Genomic DNA, 24,349 nt, shown 5'->3' with positions numbered 1-24,349 from the left:
GGGGACATGGCTGGACATACGGGGGACATGGCTGGACATACAATAAATACAATAAATGATTTTTGGCAATTACAATGATTTTATACCGATTTTTTAATCGAAAATTAGGGGTGCGCGTTATACACGTGTGCGCGTTATACTCGAATAAATACGGTAAGTGAATGGAGCCACGCTGCAACCGTGTGCTTTGTAGAGTGCCATTTAGGGAGTTAAAACAGAAGGCGAGGAGACAACATCTCACCGCCTGTCAAACACCTCTGAAAAGCTATGCAAACTTGGATCTTTTTTCAGAGGAGCAGCAGTCCGTGCAGCTGGTGTAAGCAAGCCCCTACTGGCAGCTCCCTGTGGCAAGCAAGCATTCTCCAATGTTGGGTGGCTGTAGAGACATGGCATCCACCACTCCCGATTGCCTGTAAAAACTGCTAACTGCTCTACCCCACAGCCTCTGCTGGTCCACACATGTTTCAATATCTGCATGGTAAGCGATACTGAGACTTTCTGTGCAATATGCAATACCCTTTTTTCAGGTCGCGGTACTGATACACATTTCTCGGAAACTTACAATGGAATACAAACTCACGTAACATTGTTCCCTACCCTGTTTCCCCAAAAATAAGACCTACCCTGAAAATAAGACCTAGCGTTATTTTCCAGGAGAGCTGCAATATAAGCCCTACTCTGAAAATAAGCCCTAGTTAAAAATGCTTGTAAAATCCTATAATCCACTCTATTATAGTAGTATATAATGTACAATATGTGTGTTTCTGTAATATAATTGCGGGGGAAGAGAGCTCCGGCGGGTAACAGAAGCAGAGAGCGGCTCTATAACAAAGGTATTTGGCACAATTATATTACAGAAACACACACATTGTACTTTATATACTACTGTAATAGAGTGGATTATAGGATTTTACAAGCATTTTAACTCAGTTCACACTGGGGATTCCTGACAGGCAGGGAGGGAGAGGGGGAGAGAAGATATCACATTACATAGTAAGACCTACCCTGAAAAAAAGCCCTACTGTATCTTTTGTTGGCATAATTAATATAAGACCCGGGCTTATTTTTGGGGAAACATGGTACTTGTGAAAGTGGCCCACTTATACAAACCAAAATAAGGAACACAGGATTGTTGCTAAGAGCAACCACTCACAGTTGGATCCGATTGATTCCCATGTTGTACACAAACAAATATCACACTGGCAGATCAAAAAAATAACTGCTCAGACAAATGACATAAAAATATAAAGAGCTAGATTGCCATGCTAAAGATAGCCAGTGATGATCAAAAGAAGTGCGTCTTAAAACATAAATGTGAAAAATAATAAGAAAAAATAAGTAATAGTCCCAAATAAGTCCAAACCAGTGAGAGATGGGATGTGAAGGGATCTTTCCAGTCCAAAGTTCTGAACACCCAAGTGTACCTCCACCTAAGACAAACAGGACTCTTACCAGAACATGTGGATCATTTGCATAGAAAGAGTCACGAAGGCTTTATGAATTAATATTCCATCTGTAGAAGGACCAGCGTCACCACCAAAAATCCACATATAATCACCAGGATCTTCCATCTAGTATCATGAGATGTTCCACCAGAATATACAAAAGAATCACCGGGGAGACCCAAATAGTAAAAAAACGTATAGGCAATTTATTGATAAATATACGTCAAGCCACTCCCCCAATTAAAAACAAGCACTTAAGGACCGCCTCCTGCAGATATACGTCGGCAGAATGGCATGGCTGGGCACAAGCCACATACCTGTACGTCCTCTTTAAGTGCCCAGCTGTGGGTCCGAAGCTCCGTGACCGCGGCCGCGGGACCCGTGGACTCGATCGCCGCTGGAGTCCCGCGATCGGTCCCCGGAGCTGAAGAACGAGGAGAGCTGTGTGTAAACACAGCTTCCCCGTTCTTCATTGTGGCGCTGTCATTGATCGTGTGTTCCCTGATATAGGGAAACACGATCAATGATGTCACACGTCCAGCCCCGCCCCCTACAGTTAGAAACACATATGAGGTCACACTTAACCCCTTCAGCGCCCCCTAGTGGTTAACTTCCAAACTGCAATTGTCATTTTCACAGTAAACAATGCATTTGTATAGCATTTTTTGCTGTGAAAATGACAATTGTCCCAAAAATGTGTCAAAATTGTCCGATGTGTCCGCCATAATGTCGCGGTCATGAAAAAAAATCGCTGATCGCCGCCATTAGTAGTAAAAATAAAATTATTAATAAAAATGCAATAAAACTATCCCCTATTTTGTAAACACTACAAATTTTGCGCAAACCAATCGATAAACGCTTATTGCTTTTCTTTTTACCAAAAATAAGTAGAAGAATACGTATCGGCCTAAACTGAGGAAAACATTTTTTTTATATATATTTTTGGGGGATATTTATTATAGAAAAAAGGAAAAAATATTGCATATTGTTTCAAAATTGTCGCTCTATTTTTGTTTATAGTGCAAAAAATAAAACCGCAGAGGTGATCAAATACCACCAAAAGAAAGCTCTATTTGTAGGAAAAAAAGGATGCCAATTTTGTTTGGGAGCCACGTCCACGACCGCGCAATTGTCAGTTAAAGCGACGCAGTGCCGAATCGCAAAAACTGTCTGGGTCCTTTACCTGCATTTTGGTCCGGGTCTTAAGTGGTTAAACAATAAAGTAGCATTCTGGATTCCAATCAGACAGCTTCCCGAGTACAAGGAGCCTTGTGACATCTGAAGTGTAAGCTCCACCCTACACATTTTGTCACGTCTGACGTCATCCGGGGCACGCTTATCGGTTAAGCACTATATTAAATAGTAACGCTATTTTGGACACGCAGGATGCCAATCCTATGCAGGTTGATACAGAGCCCACACTTAAATACAGTATTCAATCATTTAAAAAATCTTTATACCTCCTTCGCTTAGGACAGTCCTTCATGTAATGCCCAATCTTTCCACACACTCGACAGCATCTGTCATTAGGAGCCAGCTCCCCATCTGTTAGGACTTTGGAATTAAAGAAATATTCCTGTGGGCAAAATCATTTATTAAGTATTAAAAAAAAATAGCACAATATTTGGATAGTCAGAGGTTACCAACTTCTGTCTTAAACAGAACAGGAAACAGTATAGTAGATAAAAATCTGCACAGAATTAGTATTTTTACAAACATTATGAAGATTCTTGTGTCCTTGTCCCAGCATCGTCTTGCTGGTCTTTCTGATGACATCATCACAGGGCACAAATAGGATGGACCCACAGGAAGAAAGGTGGTTGGAGAGATGTTCAGTAGAGAGTCAGAAGGCAAGCTTAGTCAGAGGGGGTGCCTGGCACGGCAGGGAGAAACGGCATGCAGTGCCCCAGCTCCCATTTCTAACCCTTATCTATTGCCGGCAGAACTGACATGGTGACATTGCCCACCTAGCCCTGCAGAGGCAGCGGGGAGGAGAGTGGAAATGGGGACAATGCATGACAGAGGACACCTATGCAGCACTATGGCACCAGGGGATAAAAATGAAGACACATGGGACAAATATGAGGATATTTAAATGGTTAACTAGAAATGTATTGTCCCTAAAGTTCAGATTTACCACTTCCCTTTAAATGGACGTATCCGTACGTCCTTGAGTTTCAGCTGCAATCATGATCCCAGTATCAATCTTTTCAAATGGCGATGCTGAATAAAGTCGAACAATCCGAGTGAGTGGCTAAATAGCGACTCAATCTCTTTTACATGCTGCCTTCTCGGGCTCCACCATCCCTGTTAGTTTACCATAGAGATGACAGAGGACTGGAACTTCCCCAATCATCTCTATGGTCTAAGAAACCAGAAGCAACAAGTATTTTGTCACTTCCAGTTTCGGTCTAATGTAAACAGGCTGTTGCCGGCCTGTGAAAGCATCTGATCAAACCAATCTTGGTTTGATCAGTTGCTTTTGAGGGCAACCCCAGATGTATCAGTAAAGAGGGACTGTCACTGCCCATGATATAACAAGGGATGTTGTTCATCCCTTGCAATAGCAATAAAAGTGATAAATAAAATTAAAATAAAATATAGAGGGGCAGATTCACGTCCAATTGCATTGGCGCAGCGTATGTGAGATACGCTACGCCGCTGTAACTTACTTTTCAAAGCTTTGAAACCAGAAAGAATTTGCGCCGTAAGATATGGCGGCGTAGTGTATCTCTCGCAGCGTAACGGCACGTAATTCAAATCGGCGAGTAGGGGACGTGTTTCATTTAAATGAAGCGCGTCCCCGCGCCGAACGAACTGCGCGTGCGCCGTCCCTAAATTTCCCGCCGTGCATTGCGCTGAATGAGGACGTCATTGTTTTGACGTGGACGTAAATTACGTCCAGCCCCATTCACGGACGACTTACGCAAACAAAATAAAATATTTTTAAATTCGACGCGGGAACGACGGACATACTTAACATTGCGTACGCCACCAAATAGCAGCTTTAACTATACGCCGAAAAAACCTGAACGGAAACAACGAAAAATAATGCGACGGACGCTTGTACGTTCGTGGATCGTCGGAAATAGCTAATTTGCATACTTGACGGGGAATACGATGGGAACGCCACCCAGCGGACGCCGAAGAATTGCATCCAAGATCCGAAGGCGTACGAAGAAGTACGCCTGTCGGATCTAACCCATATGCCGTCGTATCTTGTTTTGAGGATTCAAAACAAAGATACGACGCTGGAAATTTGAAAGTACGCCGGCGTATCACTAGATACACCGGCGTACTTTCTTTGTGGATCTGCCCCAGAGAGTGTAAAAAGAAAAGATAAAAAAAAAAGAAAAAGAAAAGCCCCTGTCCCCCTGTGCTGGCGCATAAAGGCGAATGCATACATAGGTTGTGCACAGATAGCTAAACACATGTGCGGTATCACCGCTAACCTTATAGCGAGAGCACAATAGTTCTAGTTCCAGACCTCCTGTGTAACTCTAAATTGGTAACCGGTGAAGGCTTTTAAAGTGTCACCTAGGGAAAATTTTAGGTACCTTCATTTGTCGCCACAAACGTGTGCAATTTTACAGTGTGACATGTTAGGCATCTATTAACTCAGCATAACATTATCTTTTATATTTTACTAAACATTGGGGGCTAGATCTACAAAGAATTACACCGGCGTATCTATTGATACGCCACGTAATTTCAAAATTCCCGCGTCGTATCTTTGTTTTGAATCCTCAAAATAAGATACAATGGCTTCTGGGTTAGATCCGACAGGTGTACGCCTTTGTACGCCTTCGGATCTAAGATGCAATACTTCGGCGTTCGCTGGGTGGCATTTTCCGCGTTGGGTATGCAAATTTGCGATTTAGGACGATCCACGAACGTACGCGCGGCCATCGCATTTTCTAACGCCGTCTGTAGTCTGCTTTTTCCGGCGTATAGTTAAAGCTGGTATTTTGCGGCGTATAGATAGAATTGCCATGTTAAGTATGGCCGTCGTTCCCGCGTCGAAATTTGAATTTTTTTTTTTTTGCGTAAGTCGTCCGTGAATAGGGATGGACGTAACTCACGTCTAAGTTCAAAAAATGACGTTGTTGCGACGTCATTTTGTGCAAAGCACGGCGGGAAATTTCTGGACGACGCATGCGCATTTCATTCGGCGCGGGGACGCGCTTCATTTAAATGAAACCCGCCCCCAACCCGCCCAATTTGAAATCAGCCGCGTTTCTAAATGACGTGTTACATAAAAAATTGCAACATCCACCATTTATTCTCCGAAGCCTCTGCTTAAGAAATACTGTATTTATCTGCGTATACCGCGCACTATTTTGCCCTGGAAATCAGGGCAAAATCGTGGGTGCGCGATATACGCCGATACCCGCTTTCCCGCCACGAGTTTGAATACTGCGCCGGCATATACCGAGCGCAGTACACTCGTGAATCTTCGGGCGGTCTTGGCGCCTCTCGCACTGACGTCCTGAGCGTACAGGACGTCAGCGCGACAGTTGCCGAGCCTGCCCGAAGATTCACGAGTGTACTGCACTCAGTATATGCCGGCGCAGTATTCAAACTCGTGGCGGGAAACGAGCGGGGAGGACGCGAGGACGCCACGAGGACCCCGCAGAAGGACACCGGACCCGCCGAAGAGGACACCTGACCCGCCGAAGAGGACACCCGACCCGCCGAAGAGGACACCCGACCCGCCGAAGAGGACACCCGACCCGCCGAAGAGGACACCCGACCCGCCGAAGACGGACGCCGGACCCGCCGAAGAGGACACCCGAAGCCGCAGAAGGACGCCTGACCCGACGAGGCCGCCGATGGACGCCGCGCAAGACACCAAAACTGTAAGTACAAAAAAACTTTTTTTGCCACTTTAGGCTTGGGAAGCAAGTGGTTAAAGCAACTACAACTATTCACAATGACACAAGGCAATAAATCACTCTTTTGCAGTGATCTGACATGCAGCACTTACATGATTAAAACATTTCAGACAGAAAGAAATACAATTCAATTAAACATACCGCTTCAAGCCCAGGCAGTGGGTAGAATGGGGTCCCAAACAGCTTCCTTCCATTAATAAATGCCTTCATTATAAAATTAGTCACTAAGAAAAAGAAAAGGATTAAAAAAAAAAAAAACTTGTATAAACAGGGAGTTTTCATGCACAAGTCATTCATCTCATACATGCCTGCTGCAATGTTTAATAGGGACCAATACAAGTTATCAAGTCAGGATTGGTCTTATGCAAGAGGACTGGAAAGCACTGGCTAGCCCCCCCTCTCCCAACAAAGTGGATCAGGGACCTACCCATTCCCTAGATCAGGGGTCTCCAAACTTTCTAAGCAAAGGGCCTGTTTACTGTCCTTCAGGCTTTGGGGGGGGGGCGGACTGTGGAAGTAGAAAATGCCCCGGCGTCAGTAGACATAAACAATGCCCCATCATTGGTTATATTTGGAGGAAGAAGGCACCATTGTTGTTTGTACCAATGGGAAGAATAGTGCCATTGATGGTGTCAGTGGGAGGAATAGTGTCCCATTATTGGAGTCCGTTGATAGAATAGTGCCCCATGATTGGTGTCAGTTGATAGACCAGTGCCCCAAGGGCCAGATAAAGGCAAGCAAAGGGCCACATCTGGCCCCCGGGCCGCAGTTCGGAGGCCACTGCCCTAGATGGAGCCTGCAGCCTCTTCTTCTCATACAAAGATGTGTTTTCTCAGATCAGCTTACCATTTATAATGTGGCATGATTGTTATAAAAGTTAAGATTTAGTGCTCAAGTATTATAGGTCAATGTTAACACATCTATCATATAAAGCCACTGAATGATGGTTAACAAAAATCCATGCAACGGGTTACACAAGTAGACCTCTCCTATTGGGCATGCAATGAGTGTTCAGCCAGCAGAGGATGCTAAACACAAACACTTATTGTATGAGCACTATAGGGCCACTGTATTAACCACTTAAGGACCGGACCAATATGCTGCTAAATGACCCAAGGGGTTTTTACAATTCGGCACTGCGTCGCTTTAACAGACAATTGCGCGGTTGTGCGACGTGGCTCCCAAACAAAATTGGCATCCTTTTTTTCCCCACAAATAGAGCTTTCTTTTGGTGGTATTTGATCACCTCTGCGGTTTTTATTTTTTGCGCTATAAACAAAAATAGAGCGACAATTTTGAAAAAAATGCAATATTTTTTACTTTTTGCTATAATAAATATCCCCCAAAAACATATATAAAAAAAAAAAAAATCCTCAGTTTAGGCCGATACGTATTCTTCTACGTTTATCGATTGGTTTGCGCAAAATTTATAGCGTTTTCCAAATAGGGGATAGTCTTATTATTTTTTTTTTTTTTTACTACTAATGGCGGCGATCAGCGATTTTTTTCGTGACTGCGACATTATGGCGGACACTTTTGACACATTTTTGGGACCATTGTCATTTTCACAGCAAAAAATGCATTTAAATTGCATTGTTTATTGTGAAAATGACAGTTGCAGTTTGGGAGTTAACCACAGGGGGCGCTGTAGGAGTTAGGGTTCACCTAGTGTGTGTTTACAACTGTAGGGGGGTGTGGCTGTAGGTCTGACGTCATCGATTGAGTCTCCCTATATAAGGGATCACTCGATCGATACGCCGCCACAGTGAAGCACGGGGAAGCCGTGTTTACATACGGCTCTCCCCGTTCTTCAGCTCCGGGGAGCGATCGCGACGGAGCGGCGTCGTCCCGGATCGCTCCCCGAGGGAATCCGCCCGCCGCATGTAGCGGGGGGGGGGGGGGGGTTGCCCGATCGGACCCCCGACCCACGTCTAGGCAGGGACATACAGGTACGCCAATGTGCCTTTACGTGCCATTCTGCCGACGTACATATACATGCGGTGGTCGGGAAGTGGTTAAAGGAGAAGTCCAAGCAAAACATAACACTAAACCTGCTCTGTGTCACATTCTAAACCCAATCTATCTACAACTCCACACAGTAATGCAAGGCTTTCTCCCTGGTGTTGAGTGTCGTGCTCGCCCCCTCCCTTGGACTACAGGAGAGTCAGGACGCTGTCTACGTTGCAGATAGAGAAAGGAGCTGTGTGTTAGTGGGCATCCTGACTCTCCTGTAGTCCAAGGGAGGGGGCGAGCACAACACTCCACACCAGGGAGAAAGCCTTGCATTACGGTGTGTAGTTACAGACAGAAGAACAGGAAGTGAGGATTTCTCAGAAGAAATAAGGACATTTAAAAGCAAAATGGAGGGATGAGGTAAGTGAAGGAGGACTGCACTAAGGTAAAGGAAGCTATTTAGGAAAAAAAGAAAAAATTGTCAAGCAACAAATATTGGATAAGAGCAAAAAAGCACAGCAGGACTTTACACAGGTGAGAACATACATACTTTTTCTAGATACTCCAGCTCCAAGATTATGGTTAAGGTCAAAGGGATCTGGAAGAGTAAGAAAGGCACAGAAGTTATTCTGGTGTTTAAGATATGCTATAATCAGTTCCCTATTACAGCACACATTTGTCACGAATGAATACAGGTAAGCACAGTTACACGCACCTTCTATAGCGATGCATTTAGACGTCCACTGCTTTTCAAATGTGGTTAGCAACTTTTTCTGCCTGATACTGATAACATATTCCTTAAAATCAAATTCTTCTGTGTAGAACCGAAGAAATCCGAGCCAAAGTTCTCCCATGGACTCCATATTCTTTCCCAGGAATGGAAACCGGACTCTCTGTAAGACAACATACTCCAATATAAAAGTAGAATTACAAACAAAACAATTATTTTAAGGCTTAAAGTGGTTGTAAACCCTTACAAACCACTTTTTGCTACAGGTAAGCCTATAATAAGGCTTACCTGTAGCTACCCTGCATATCTCCTAAACCTACACGGTTTAGGAGATATCCCCCTGTATCTGCGTGTGCCAAAGTCATCGGCACATGCGCACTGAAGTAATGGCACGTCGTGCCGTTGCATCAGTTAGAGCGTGCCGCTATCGGCGGCTCCCGCGCAAATGCGTGGGAGCGATTTCATCGCGGCTCTGGCCAATCACAGTGCCAGAGCACCCGATACCTGGAAGTAACTCCGGGAGAAATGTCGCCGGCCGGTGCGGTGGATGAGGACCACTACGAGGGCTTCGATCTGAGGTAAGTAATACATAATGAGCTAGTATGCTATGTATACTAGCTCATGCCTTTGTCTTGCAGGACCTGAACGGCAGCTCCATGCATGCCTATGGAGCTTCGGATGTCAGCGGGGACATGTCCAACCCGATCCGCCAAAATCAGACGGATGGCGATACGTCCCCATCCTTCCATGGCGGATCGGATGAGATCTGATGAAAACGGACATTAGGGTTGCCCTGATACCACTTTTTTTAGGACCGAGTACAAGTACCGATACTTTTTTTCAAGTACTCGCCGATACCGATTACCAATACTTTTTTTTAAATGTGTCCCCAAATGCAGCCATGTCCCCCCACATATGCAGCCATGTCCCCCCACATATGCAGCAATGTCCCCCACATATGTAGCAATGTCCCCCCACATATGCAGCAATGTCCCCCACATATGCAGCAATGTCCCCCACATATGCAGCAATGTCCCCCACATATGCAGCAATGTCCCCCACATATGCAGCAATGTCCCCCCACATATGCAGCAATGTCCCCCCACATATGCAGCAATGTCCCCCCACATATGCAGCCATGTCCCCCCACATATGCAGCCATGTCCCCCATATATGCAGCCATGTCCCCCCACATATGCAGCAATGTCCCCCATATATCCAGCCATGTCCCCCCACATATGCAGCCATGTCCCCCCTATATCCAGCCATGTCCCCCTTATATCCAGCCATGTCCCCCATAAATCCAGCCATGTCCCCCCTATATCCAGCCATGTCCCCCCTATATCCAGCCATGTCCCCCATATATGCAGCCATGTCCCCCATAAATCCAGCCATGTCCCCCATAAATCAAGCCATGTCCCCCATATATCCAGCCATGTCCCCCCACACCTAGATGCCGCCGCCGCATGGTTAAACAGCGTGCGGGGAACATCACAGCTTTCATTTGAATAGCTGTAGTGTCCCCCGCTGCGCCGCGTATAGACACTCCCCCTTGCTCGGGATTGGACAGATCCGTCCAATGGGGGGCGAGTATCGGATGAGGCATCGGGGGCATTTGCGGGAGTACAAGTACTCCCGCAAATACTCGGTATCGGTCCCGATACCGATACTGGTATCGGTATCGGGACAACCCTAACAGACATGCTGTCCATTTTCATCAGATCTCTCCATAGGAGACAGCGGCGCTGCACAAGCCCCTCCCCGCTCAGTGAGCAGAGAGGGACTTGTCATCCGCCGGCTCAGCGGAGAGATCTCCCGCTGAGCTGGCGGGACCTGGTGGACTCCATAGCGATGGAGTCCGCCTCGTGTGAAAGAGGCCTTAGGAAGGCTGGTCCAAAGTTTCCTCTAAAATATGCTGCTGTGCCCCCTCAAGTCGTAGTATAACTAGTAGTAGTTTGTCATATTCAACTGGATTTGTTCTGTAATGTTGAAGACATTTTGTAGCTTTTCCAAGCCATTTCTCCAGTTCTAATAAATGTCAGATACGTCCGTATTTATATCTGCACAGGTAGCACAGACACTTTATTCAAATCACCATGAAATAGATATTGGAAAATCGTAGTGCGGAACTACTGTGTATATCTAATTTTTCCAATTTGCATCAGAAAAGTGGATGCTCCACATATAATAGCACCTGGTGTCTTCTTTATGATGTATATTTTTGTATATTAAATTTATATTTTTTGTAATCTAATGCCGCGTACAGATGATCGGACATTCCGACAACAAAACCGTGGATAAAATTTCCGACGAATGTTGGTTCAAACTTGTCTTGCATACACATCATCACACAAATGTTGTCGGAAATTCCGAACCTCAAGAACGCGGTGACGTACGACATGTAGGACGACACTAGAAAAGGGAAGTTCAATACCAGTCTTGTTAGTAGAAGTTTGGCGAGAGACGATTTGCACTTTTCAGCCTCGTGCTTTTCAGTCCGTTACAGCGTGACGAATGTGCTATCTCCGTTACAAACTCTTTACCAGACCGAGCGCTTCCGTCTCGTACTTGATTCAGAGCATACGTGGAATTTTGTGCGTCAGAATTGTCCACACAAGATCGGAATTTACGAGAACGGATTTTGTTGTCGGAAAATTTGAGAACCAGCTCTCAAATTTTTGATGTTGGATATGAACGGTTTGCCCGTCTACACGGTCAGAATTTTCGACCAAAAGCTCCCATCGAACATTTATTGTCGGAAATTTCGAGTGTGTGTACGCGGCATCACTGTGTATCGTGCCATGAAAGTCCATATTGCCTCCACAATATTCAAACTTTCTATGAAATAGATATTGAATGTCCAAGTTACAAAGTCCCATCTCTGGTCTCAGGAAGTCTGCAAAGGTGTTAAAGGGGAAGTCCAGCCTGAGCTCATTTGGCTGGGGTTTTCCTCTGGATCACAGGAGTGCAACTCGTTTTGCACTCCTGTGACCCGTTTGCAGCAGAGAGCGGTCTAAAGTCCACTCTCTGCTGACGTCACTGGAATCAGTCCAGGCACAGCATCATCCCGACTTTAGGAGTCTGCATCCGCCAGGTGCCTGGACTGATGTCCATCTCAGCCTCTCAGCGAGCCGCTGAGATGGCCACTCCCTGCCCCTCCACAGCTTGGCGCTCCAATTAGCGTGGAGGAGCAGAGCAGGAGAGCTGCTGATTGACAGGCAGCAGCTCTTCGCTCGGGGAGGCGAGAGGACCGAGCTATCGGCGGTGTTCGATCGCTTGATTCTCAGTGCAGAGACGGGGGGGGGGGGGGGGGGGTCAGATGCAGCATCACACCGATGCTGCATCCACCTAGGTATGAATGGCCAATAAAAAAAAAAACGACTTCTCTTTTAATTATTTAATTTATATGGCTCCATTCACACCTAGGCAGACAAATTTGCGGCGTTTTGTCGCCGCAAATCGCGGTACAAATAGCGGCGTTTTGTACCGCGATTTGCGGTGACAAAACGCCGGTATTGTCCGCCTAGATGTGCCCCAGATTGACCCCCTCTATGGAGATGGTTCCCATCTCCTAGCCGAACGCCGAAAGCCGCCTGAAAAAAAGGTCCGGGACCTTTTTTCAGGCGGCAGGCGTCCGGCGTTCAGCGTGGAGATGTGAACCATCTCCATAGAGGGACATGTGTTTTCATCCCTCTGGCGGCAGCGGCGTAGCACTACAGGCGTAAAAATGCCTAGATGTGAATGGGGGCTAAGGCTAAAGATGTGAATTGTGAAATCGTCTGATGATATACATGTGGAAGACAGATGGAGAGATTCAACATCTGTCTTCCACATACAATGCCATCTTAGCATTCCATTAATAAAAATAAGATAACAGCTGATAGGTCACTACAGTTTTTGAGTGAAATCCGCACCTATGTTAGAAAGCCTAGCAAGATCTGCCTGCTCAATATATTTAACAGAACAACTCTATTGCGCTATAAATTAACTAGACAATTTGGATAATATCTAAAATTTATTTCACTTAATTATTTTATTTAATGCAGTACTCACCAATTCCTCTATGTTATCAAAGAAGAAAGCGTTCCAGCCATCCACCATCCTCAGAGGAATAACTTGCCCATCATAAATCTACATATTAAAGAAACAGAATTGTTCAGGGCAAGCTTTCCATGAGGGCTGCATGTGGTATAACCAATAACGTATTTATTCTGAGTGATGAATTTGAGGGATTCCTGACCCATTGAATATTGTTTAGGTGCTGTTCCTTCAGGATCAGTGTACTGTTGGCACCATTTAGAACCTTTTTATTTTTTCATTTAATGTCAATGTCCTCCAGCTTAGTTTATGTAACTGGATATTTCAGAGCTTTCGGAATATTCCTTATGTAGACTGAGCTAGAAGATGATGGAAACCATCAACAGGGACCTCTAATGGAGAAACATAGGCCCAGATTCACAAAAGAGATACGACGGCGTAACTCCTGATACGCCGTTGTATCTCTGTTTTAGGGTCTTCCTAACTATGCGACTGATTCATAGAATCAGTTACGCATAGTTAGCCCTAAGATCCGACAGGTGTAATTGAATTACACTGTCGGATCTTAAGATGCAGTACCTCGGCCGCCGCTGGGGGGAGTTTGCGTCGTAAACCAGCGTCGGGTATGCAAATTAGTAGTTACGGCGATCCACGACGGTTTTTCGCGTTCGCTACGTCGCTGCTAGTCTAGTTTCTCGTCGCAAAGTTAGTCGTCGTTTTAGCTGCCCTAACTTTACACAGCCCACGTGTGTGCTGTATAAAGTATGGCCGTCGTTCCCACATCGAAATTTAAAATTTGTTTGTTCTTGCGTAAGACGTCCGGGAATACGAAAGTACGCTACGCACGTCGCCGTTTGAAAAAATGACGTCACTTTGCGCAAAGCACGGCAAGAATTTAAAAACGGAGCATGCGCAGTAGGTCCGGCGCGGGAGCGCGCCTAATTTAAATGGCACACGCCCCTTTGAATTACGCGGGCTTACGCCGGCGTAAGTTTTCATGCAAGTGCTTTGTGAATCAGGCACTTGCGATGAAAACTTGCGGCGGTGTAACGTATCTACGTATCTACGATACGTTACGCCGCCGCAATTCTACGTGAATCTGGGCCATAGAGAATATGGACGTGGATTTGAATCGATTTACCCTCCCAAGCTCCTACTTAAAGTAATCCTGTAACTACACCATAATGCTGAATATAGTTAGCAGGCAAACTCAGATGCCTTATTGCAATATTTACAAATCTTGATGATAGCGCCATCTTACAATGCTGTGCTTATCTCTGCAGCAATCTTTACTAATCCTGAGCACAGTAACCTGTTGGCATAGGGCAGCATTTCTCAATTCCAGTCCGCACCAACAGGTCATGTTTTCAGGATTTTCCTCTACTGGTGCGCCTTGAGGACTGGGGCTGAGAAACACTGGCATGGGGTCTTCAAGGGGTTAAGGCCCGTTTCACACTTGGGCGGGAGGTGCGGTGGCGGTAAAGCGCCGCTATCTTTAGTGCCGCTTTACTGCTAATTTCGTGGCGCTATTCGGCCGCTAGCAGTTTTATCCCCCACTAGCGGCCGAGAAAGGGTTATTTTTTTTTTTTTTTTTAAAGTGTATTTTTGTGCGTGTACTCGAGAGAGGAGCCGGACTGCAGGAGTTGGGAGTAGGCAGGCCTCCCCCAGAGGCAATCTGCCGCCTTTCTCCATGCCCTGGGTGGCAATGGCGGGTGTGTGAGGGGGTCCTCCCACACAGCCCGCCCTACCTGCTCCGCTTTGAAGCCCAACGGGGCAGAGGGACTCCCTATAAGGGAGTGAGAGGATTAGCCCGCTCAACCAGCCCCGTTAGTCCTTCGCCTCTCTTTTAGAGACCGCGTGGTCAAAGTGCGTGTGTTAACCCAATTTAGAGTGCGTGTGTAGGTGTGGTGGTTTTTGTGGGAGGGGGGTGGGCGTACTAAGCGCAGGCTTACCTTGCATAGCACACCCACCGGGAGCCGGGCTGAGACCACCAAACTCAATTCACTCAATTCAACCAGAGAAAGGGTTAAAACCGCCCGCAATGCGCCTCTGCAGAGGCACATTGCCGACAGTATAGCCACGGTGTCCCATTGATTTCAATGGGCAGGAGCGGTATACACACCGCTCCTTCACCGCTCCAAAGATGCAGCTAGCAGGACTTTTTGACCATCCTGCTAGCGCACCGCTCCAGTGTGAAAGCCGTGACCCCATGCAAATGAAGCGCCGATCGTACGGCGCATGCGCGCGCATGCTCAGTATCACGTCAAATTTACTCCATAAGATACGCCAGGCCCAATGCCTGTGACGCGAACGTAACCTACGCACAGCCCCATTCACGTACGACTTACGTAAACAACGTAAAAAGATACGCTTGCCGTCGTCCATACTTTGCATTGGCTGCGCCTCATATAGCAGGGGTAACTATACGCCGGACGTAAGCCTAACGTAAACGGCGTAGTGGGCGCAAGTACGTTCGTGAATCGGCGTATCTACCTAATTTACATATTTGACGCGTAAATCTACGGAAGCGCACCTTGCGGCCAGCGTAAATTTGCACCCAAGATACGACGGCGTAGGAGACTTATGCCGCTCGTATCTTGGCCAAATCTATGTGTAACTGATTCTAAGAATCAGGCGCATACATACGACGGCTCACATTCGGACTTACGACGACGTACGTGGAGATACGCCGTCGTAAGTCCACTGTGAATCTGGCCCCAGATATTTATTATACTTCTCTTTTAGACTGCATTCACATCTCAGATTTCAAAGCGGCGAGGTGCGAATGACAGAACGCACATTTGAGATGCCTTTCATTTGGCACCTAAAATTGCGGTGCGGTTCTGGCGCGACCGTCTCGCGATAAATCACTCTGCAATCGCGGCAACCTGTATCGCGGGAAGCATATTGCCCAAAAGTAGCTACGGAACTTTTTTGGGTGACATGCTTCCCGCAATGAGGACTGCAGCGTGATTTATAACCCGACAATCGCGGCAGAACCGCACCGCAATCTTAGGTGTCATCCGAATGAATGGCATCTCAAATGTGCATTCTACGATTTGTCATTCACACCTCACCGCTTTGAAACCGTGGGCAGATTCTGCCCGCGATTTAAAATGCAGGGGTGTGAATACAGTCTTAGAGGTAGCGAACTTTCTACTGTGAATTGTTTACAGAGAATGTATATCTTTACTACCGCAATTAGCTGGATATGGAGTCCTACCAGCATGCATTTGTATCTATAACCCCACGGGTGGGGCAACTGTAAGGGGGGGTGGAGGGATTCTTTTTGGGGGGAAAAATTGATGACATGTGAACCATGTGAGAACCTTGATAAAAATGTATCTGATTAAAAAAAGGCATCCCTTTGTTGTCCTACCTCTTGTAGCACTGGTATGACGGGAGGGTTTCTCTGTTGTAAGAAATACAGAACCATCAGGATGTAGGCGTATGAAGACAGACTTCCTCTTGACGCATCACCAATATCACAGCGCTGATAAAAAATAAACACAATGATTAATAGGATCATCTATATCTATCAAAATCCTGTGCTCCCTTCCTATTATATTGGAAAATATACACTCTACCCATTTTTGTATGTGGCTGATCTAAGCAAGTTAGGCTGTAAAAGAGTTTGGTGTCACAGTACTGAAAATGAGGTAGGCCTGTGACATTATACAGAGCTTTTTTTCTCAGAAAATAGGTGCAGGAACTCAACCACGACCCGTTCAGATTTCACAAACAGTAGAAGGGTCTTAAAGGGGCATTAAATACCAGATTTGCATTACATACAGAGTGCAGAGTTCAGGGGGTTACACAGCTGTCACTTGTAAACACAGAAACCACACTTCTGTGTTTATAAGTGATTGTGGTGAGCAGGCACCAAAGGGTCTGAGCCAGAGGTGGTGGAACTGAGTTCTCCCAAGTTCCCCCTGAAAAAAAGCCTTGCATATAACCCTTCCACAGCCACAAGTTTTGGTAGTATAATCAAGCAGCATGGGTTCATTAGGACCATTGTGGTACTGGCTCAAAGGGAAGCTGTGCTTTTGTTAAAGGGGTTATAAAAGGTACAATTTTGTTTTCCTAACTGGCTTCCTTTCCCTTAGTGCAGTCCTCCTTCACTTACCTCATCCTTCCATTTTGCTTTTAAATGTCCTTATATCTTCTGAGAAATCCTCACTTCCTGTTCTTCTGCCTGTAACTCCACACAGTAATGCAAGGCTTTCTCCCTGGTGTGGAGTGTTGTGCTCGCCCCCTCCCTTGGACTACAGGAGAGTCAGTTTCTTGATGGATTTTGTCGAGGAAAACAGTTGTGTGTACGAGGTCTGACTCTAATGGCTGATGTATAGATCTCTGGCCCATATTCTCTCTAAAAATCCGCGGGCTGCGCTTAAGGCACTTACACTCCGCTGTCCCAACTTAAAGGAGCAAGTGTTGTATTCCCCAAACACTTGCTCCGTAAGTTGGGACGGCGGAGTGTAAATGCCCCGGCGTAGCCTGGCGGATCTCCAAGGGGGCGGCTTGTATTCAAATTAAGCGCGCCCCCGATTCTAATGAACTGCGCATGCGCCGGGCTTCAAAAAGCCCAGTGCGCATGCTCCAGTTCTCGGCGGAAAACGTCAATGACGCCGACGTGTGCGTCATTGACGTAAAGTCGTATTCAAGAACGACTTACGTAAACGACGTACCCGACGAAAAAACACGACGCGGACCCGACACCATCCGTAACATGGCCTACGTGGGACTTGCGGAAACTTACCCCTCATATAGCAGGGGTAAGTTTCCGCTTACGCAAACGGCGTTAGCGACGGTTACGCGACGCAAACTCGTTCGGGAATCGGCGTAGAAGGCTCATTTGCATAAGCAAATGAGTCCTTCACGTAAATGCCATCTAGCGGCGGCCGGCGTCATTACATTTAAGATCCGCCAGTGTAAGTGACTTACAGATGGCGGATCTTAAGTGTATCTATGCGAAAATGATTCTAAGAATCAGTCGCATAGATACACTGGCCAAAAAAGGGAGTTACGATGGAGTATCCTGAGATACTCCATCGTAACTTCACTGAGAATATGGGCCTCTGTTTTTAAAGTGATACTAAAGGCTAATTTTTTTTTTTAACTAAACAATACCTCTTCTGTGCAGTGATTTTGCACAGAGCAGCCCAGATCCTCCTCTTCTCAGGTCCCTTTTCGGTGCTTCTGGCCCCTTCCTCCTGTTGAGCGCCCCCAGAGCAAGCAGCTTGCTATTGGGGCACCCGAGCCGCGCCGCTGCTCTGTGTGTCCATTCAGATACGGAGCCGTGGACCGGCCCCGCCCTCTCTCTCTCATTGGCTCACTGACTTTGATCAACAGCAGCGGGAGCCAATGGCGCTGCACTGCTGTCTCAGGCAATGAGGATAGGAGTCCCAGGCAGACGAGACACTCCTGCAAGATCGCTGGATCTAGAGGGACCTCAGGTAAGTATTAGAGGGGCTGCTGCACACAGAAAGTTTTTTATCTTAATGCATAGAATGCATTAAAATAAAAAACCTTCTGCCTTTACAATCACTTTAATGCAACAACTAATATGGAGAGTAACCTTATAAAAAAGTCACATGAAAACTGTTTTAGGTAAACATTGTAAAAGCAATTCAAAAACAGAATTCAAGAAATATGCGCTATACTTTCCCTTTAATAGTGTGTGCAGATAACGTGTTTTCAGATGCAATTAAAAGTAGTTGTCATTGCCATATGTATCAAAAAAGAACATGTTACTATGACTAAATACAGATTATATTGATATTTGTGGAAAATGCATAACATTTCATAAACTAGAGCTCGTCAGTTTGTTGATAAAGCAAATGAATTACCTTGGCAAAGAACTTTACAGCATATCCCAGGTATTTTACTCGAGGGTCGATGGCCGCGTATGTTGCCAGCATCCTGGTGTTGTGCTGAGCCTGAACATAACAGAAAATTAATTTCAGCATAGAAACAGCAGCTTCACTTTTAAACTAACCTCTCACAAGAGATTTATGGGGGGGGGGGTGGTCATGGCTGACCTCCTTAGTTGCCTGGTTATTATGCTGACCTGCCAGCTTAAGCACTTTAAGGGATTGCTGACCATGCCAATTCTAAAGATCAGGGACAATGAGAAAAAAGTCCAGATCTGCATGCTTTTATTGGGTTGGTGACTCAGGCCCGGATTCACAAAGCACTTGCGCCGACGTATCTCCAGATACGCCGTGTAAGTGCAAATATGTGTCGTCGTATCTGTGTGCCGTACCCCACGCTTAAAAACAGGCTTAATCCCGCCAACGTAACTTGCCTACGCCGGCGTAGGGTGGGCGCACATTTACGCTGGCCGCATGGTGGCGCTGCCATTGATTAGCCATTCAAATATGCAAATAAGTAAAATACGGCGATTCACGAACCTGCGCCCGCCCCCGACGCAGGCTACGAGGGGTGCACGTAAGTTGTACGTCCGGCGTAAAGTTAAGCCCCATAAAGGAGGTGTAACTCAGCAGCAGACATGTAAAGGTAAGGGAACAGAAGCCGGCGGTTTTTACGTAGTTTACGTTGGACGTGTGTCTGGATGGGCGCAGATTACGTTCATGGCGTAGGCAGTGATCCGGTGTATCTTAGGCAGTTGTTCCGACGTGGTTATGAGCATGCGCACGGGGATGCGTCCACGACACAAAGCATGCGCAGTACTTGTCTGGCTCTCAAACCATCATTTGCATGGGGTCACGACTCATTTGCATGGCTTTGCATGGGGCAAGCCCACTTCCACCTACGCCAGCCTGCACCTTCAAAATATATGCCACGCCGACGCAGCGTTGGGAGCAATAGCTTGCTGAATGCAGTGCTTGCCTCTCTGCGATGCATCAGGGTAGCGTACAGGAGATACGCTACGGCGGCATAAATGTGCGCCGCTGTCTGTGAACCTGGGCCTCAGTGTATAAATGTTATTACAGCCAGGCAACTAGCTTTTTCGGAGAATTCAGCAATGACAGCATTCATGTTTCTTTCTTGTTTCCTTTACTTCTACTATTAGAGTGCATAGAAAGTATTTTTTTTTGGACAGAGATGGGGCAGTTAGGCAGGCTATACACTGTGTGAATTTCTTTCCTGCAACACACACACATATTATATATATATATATATATATATATATATACACATACACACACACACACACACATACACATATATACACACACACACACACAGACCCAGATTCAGAAAGATCAGCGTGTCTTTCTGCGGGCGCAACATATCTCAGAGACGTTACGCCGCCGTAAATTAGGGCGCAAGTTCCGTATTCAGAAAGAACTTGCGCCCTAAGTTATGGCGGCGTAAAGTATGTGGTCCGGCGTAAGCCCGCGTAATTCAAATGGGGATGATGTGGGGGTGTTTTATAAAAATTTAGTGTGACCCCACGTTTTTTACGAATGGTGCATGCGCCATTTGTGAAAGAATGCCAGTGTGCATGCTCGAAATTCCGCCGCAAATCGTCAATGCTTTCGACGTGAACGTAACTTACGTACAGCCCTATTCGCGAACGACTTACGCAAACGACGTTAAATTTTCAAAATTTGACGCGGGAACGACGTCCATTGCGTACCCCTCATAGACCAAGGGGTAACTTTACGCCGGAAAAAGCCTAACGTAAACAACGTAAAAAATTGCGCTGGGCGGACATACGTTTCTGAGTCGGCATATCTAGGTCATTTGCATATTCTACGCCAAAAACTACGGAAGCGATACCCAGCGGCCAGCGTAAATATGCACCCTAAGATACGACGGTGTAAGAGATTTACGCCAGTCGGATCTTAGACTAATTTCGGCGTATCTTGCTTTCTGAATACAGAAAGAAGATACGCCGGCGCAGCTTTGAATTTACGCAGCGTATCTATAGATACGCCAGCGTAAATCAATGCTGAATCTAGCCCACAGTATTTTACATACACAACAGCCATTCAGAATCTCACACTTACCAGAGTATTGTACAGGCTTATGTCTCCCTCTACACAGCACTCTCGGTGCTCAAACTTCACAATGGGGACCTTGGCTGTTGTTATTGGCAAAATGTTCCTTAAGCCTGAACAAGCATTAATTAGACGCTATTAATATTCTGACAGAATAAGAAAAAAGTTATAAAAACAAAACAAAAACGTTTCCTATACATTACCTGGATGTCTTTTAAGAACTTTTGCCAAGCCTTCAATTATTTCCTTACAGTTTAGTTTCTAAAAGAAAAAAAAGAAAAACATATTTTTTATACTAAAACCAACAAGCTGGCCAAAGGAAAAATGTGAAATATCACAAATCATACATTATGTCATACAAAGGCAAAGAAATAGACTAAAGCAAATAAGCAGCTTTTAAATTCAAACCACTTGACCTCCAGGTTTTTTTCTGACACTTTCGTTTACATGTAACTATCCGTATTTTTTTGCTAGAAAATTAGTTAGAACACCCAAACATTATATCTTTTTTCTAAGCAAAGGCCCTAGAGAATAAAATGACGGGTTATACAATTTTTGTATGTCACAAGGTAGTTGCACAAAGTATTTTCAAACGCAATTAAAAAAAAAAAAAAAACACACTTTTTTTCATTTTATATCTTCTTCATTTTTTTTATACTATCCATAGGCGACGCTTTAAAAGCCTTTACAGGTTACCATTTTAGATGTACAGAGGAAGTCTGTACATCTGTATGGCCATTTTTAACGGTCTAGAAAAAACAAAGTTTTTTTTGACGCGATTCTTGTCAAGCCTGCCTTGCATACACACAAAAAATATTGCTCGAGCAAAGTGCGGTGACGTACAACACGTACGACGGCACTATAAAGGGGAAGTTCCATTCGGATGGCGCCACCCTTGGGGCTGCTTTTGCTGATTTCGTGTTAGTAAAAGTTTGGTGAGAGACGATTCACGCTTTTCAGTCTGTTACAGCGTGACGAATGTGCCATCTCCATTACAAATGCTAGTTTTACCAGAACGAGCGCTCCCGTCTCATAACTTGCTTCTGAGCATGTGCGTTTTTTTCACGTCGTTAAAGCCTACACGACCTTTTTTCTCGTTAAAGCCTACACGACCGTTTTTCACGATGAGAAAAAATAGAGCATGTTCTTATTTTTTAATGCCCATTTCTTTTGTTACATCATTAAAAATGCTCTGGAGCCTACACACGATCATCGTTTTTAATGACCATTTAAAAAAAAAAAATATTTCACGTCATGAAAAACGGTCGTGTGTACGCAGCTTAATCCTAGAATTACTGCCCATGATCTGACATTCGCGTGCGGGACCATCACGTGCGAGAATGGGGGGACGGGGGCACTTTACTTTTTTTAATTTAATTATTCATTTATTTTATTTCTACACTGTTAATTATTTTATTTTTTTCGTATGCTTTCATTAGTGTCACAAGGAATGTAAACATCCCTGTGACAGCAATAGGCAGCGACAGGTACTTTTTATGGAGAAATCTGGTGTCTATAAAACCCCAAATCCCTCCTCTTCCCTTAAAGGCATTCAAAACACCAAGATCAGTATTTTTGAATGCTTTCGATTTGTTAGAAATTGCGCTGTTGACATCCAAATAAATTGAAAGTGAGGTTATGTCATCGCTTCCAGGTTACCATAGCGAAGAGCCGGTAAAAGCCGATTCCGGCTTTGTTCGACGGTCCGACCAGTCGGCAGATGTGCCGGCTGTTAGCTCTGGTCTCCTGGTGGAATGGGAGGGCCCAAGCAAGTCACGGAAGGCATCATCCCAGTATAACCACTTAAGGACCCTATCACGCCGATATACGTCGGCAGAATGGCACGGCTGGGCACATCAACGTACCTGTACGTTGCCCTTTAAGCCCAGCCGCGGGGTCGCACACGCGACCCAGTCCGAAGCTCCGCGGCCACGGGATTTGCGGACCCGATCGCCGCTGGAGTCCCGCGATCGGTCCCCGGAGCTGAAGAACGGGGAGAGCGTCATCGATCGTGTGTTCCCTTTTATAGGGAAACACAATCAATGACGTCACACCTACGGCCACACCCCCCTACAGTTAGAAACAGAGATGAGGTCACACTTAACCCCTTCATCGCCCCCATGTGGTTAACTCCCAAACTGCAATTGTGATTTTCACAGTAAACAATGCATTTTGAATGCATTGTTTGCTGTGAAAATGACAATGGTCCCGAAAATGTGTCAAAATTGTCCGAAGTGTCCGCCATAATGTCGCAGTCACGAAAAAAAAAAATCGCTAATCGCCGCCATTAGTAGTAAAAAAATAAATAATTTATAAAAATGCAATAAAACTATCCCCTATTTGTAAACGCTATAAATTTTGCGCAAACCAATCGATAAACGCTTATTGCGATTTTTTTTTACCAAAAATAGGTAGAAGAATACGTATCGGCCTAAACTGAGGATTTTTTTTTTATATATATATATATATATATATATATATATATATATATATATATATTTGGGGGATATTTATTATAGCAAAAAGTAAAAAATATTGTTTTTTTTTCAAAATTGTCGCTTTATTTTTGTTTATAGCACAACAAATAAAAACAGCAGAGGTGATCAAATACCACCAAAAGAAAGCTCTATTTGTGGGGAAAAAAGGACGCCAATTTTGTTTGGGAGCCACGTCGCACGACCGCGCAATTGTCAGTTAAAGTGACGTAGTGCCGAATCGCAAAAACTGGCCAGGTCCTTTAGCTGCCTAAAGGTCCGGGTCTTAAATGGTTAAAGTCCAGCGACGTACGGGTAGTTTAAAGTGGTTAAATCGCATCAAAGGTGTAGTAATAACATAACATTGTGAAGGTGGAGGAAAGGGAAGGCCCAAACATAATTGTAACTAGTTCTCTTTAATACATACAAAAGGGAGGTTCAATTGTTCAGGAGGTTGCGCTCCATATCAGTCTTCCAAAATACCCTCAAACGTTGACAGCATATTGTACATTTATTTTCAATGGTTTTATTAATTTTCAATAAAGTGCACCATAAACCTATAATGCATAAGGATTGAAACAAGATTGAAACAAGAGTTTTGTTTTTCTTTATATATTTTATATATTTCCACAGACCAGAATGCATTACTAACATGCACTGTTTTATATCTTTTGGAATTAGCCTATTGCGCTTTTAAGAATACCTGAACATATTAGGGCAGCACTAATATATAAAAGTTTAAAAATCACAAGTCACTACTTTAATGGCTGATGTACCAGGTTATATGCTCATCTTGTTCACACAGCAAGCATCTAACACAAGAAGCCTGCATCCAAAACTGGCA

At 45.1% G+C, this 24,349-nt stretch overlaps 1 protein-coding gene across 2 annotated transcripts in view; it reads right to left on the bottom strand.

Annotated features, from left to right (window-relative positions):
* The window catches only part of TUT4 (terminal uridylyl transferase 4), a 115,727-nt gene that overhangs the window by 13,269 nt on the left and 78,109 nt on the right, over positions 1-24,349 (bottom strand). For both annotated transcript variants that reach the window (XM_040360467.1, XM_040360468.1), the window contains 9 exons: positions 21,235-21,292; positions 21,041-21,144; positions 18,911-19,000; positions 16,441-16,554; positions 13,077-13,154; positions 9,009-9,186; positions 8,844-8,891; positions 6,482-6,564; positions 2,906-3,021 (listed from right to left, as the gene is read on the bottom strand). In XM_040360467.1, coding sequence (XP_040216401.1) covers positions 2,906-3,021; positions 6,482-6,564; positions 8,844-8,891; positions 9,009-9,186; positions 13,077-13,154; positions 16,441-16,554; positions 18,911-19,000; positions 21,041-21,144; positions 21,235-21,292 — 869 coding nt within the window. The remainder of the gene's footprint in view (positions 1-2,905; positions 3,022-6,481; positions 6,565-8,843; positions 8,892-9,008; positions 9,187-13,076; positions 13,155-16,440; positions 16,555-18,910; positions 19,001-21,040; positions 21,145-21,234; positions 21,293-24,349) is intronic.

The sequence above is a fragment of the Rana temporaria genome, chromosome 7, assembly GCF_905171775.1.
Source record: "Rana temporaria chromosome 7, aRanTem1.1, whole genome shotgun sequence".
Classification (NCBI taxonomy): Eukaryota; Metazoa; Chordata; class Amphibia; order Anura; family Ranidae; genus Rana; species Rana temporaria.
This window is presented reverse-complemented; position numbering and strand designations above follow the sequence as displayed.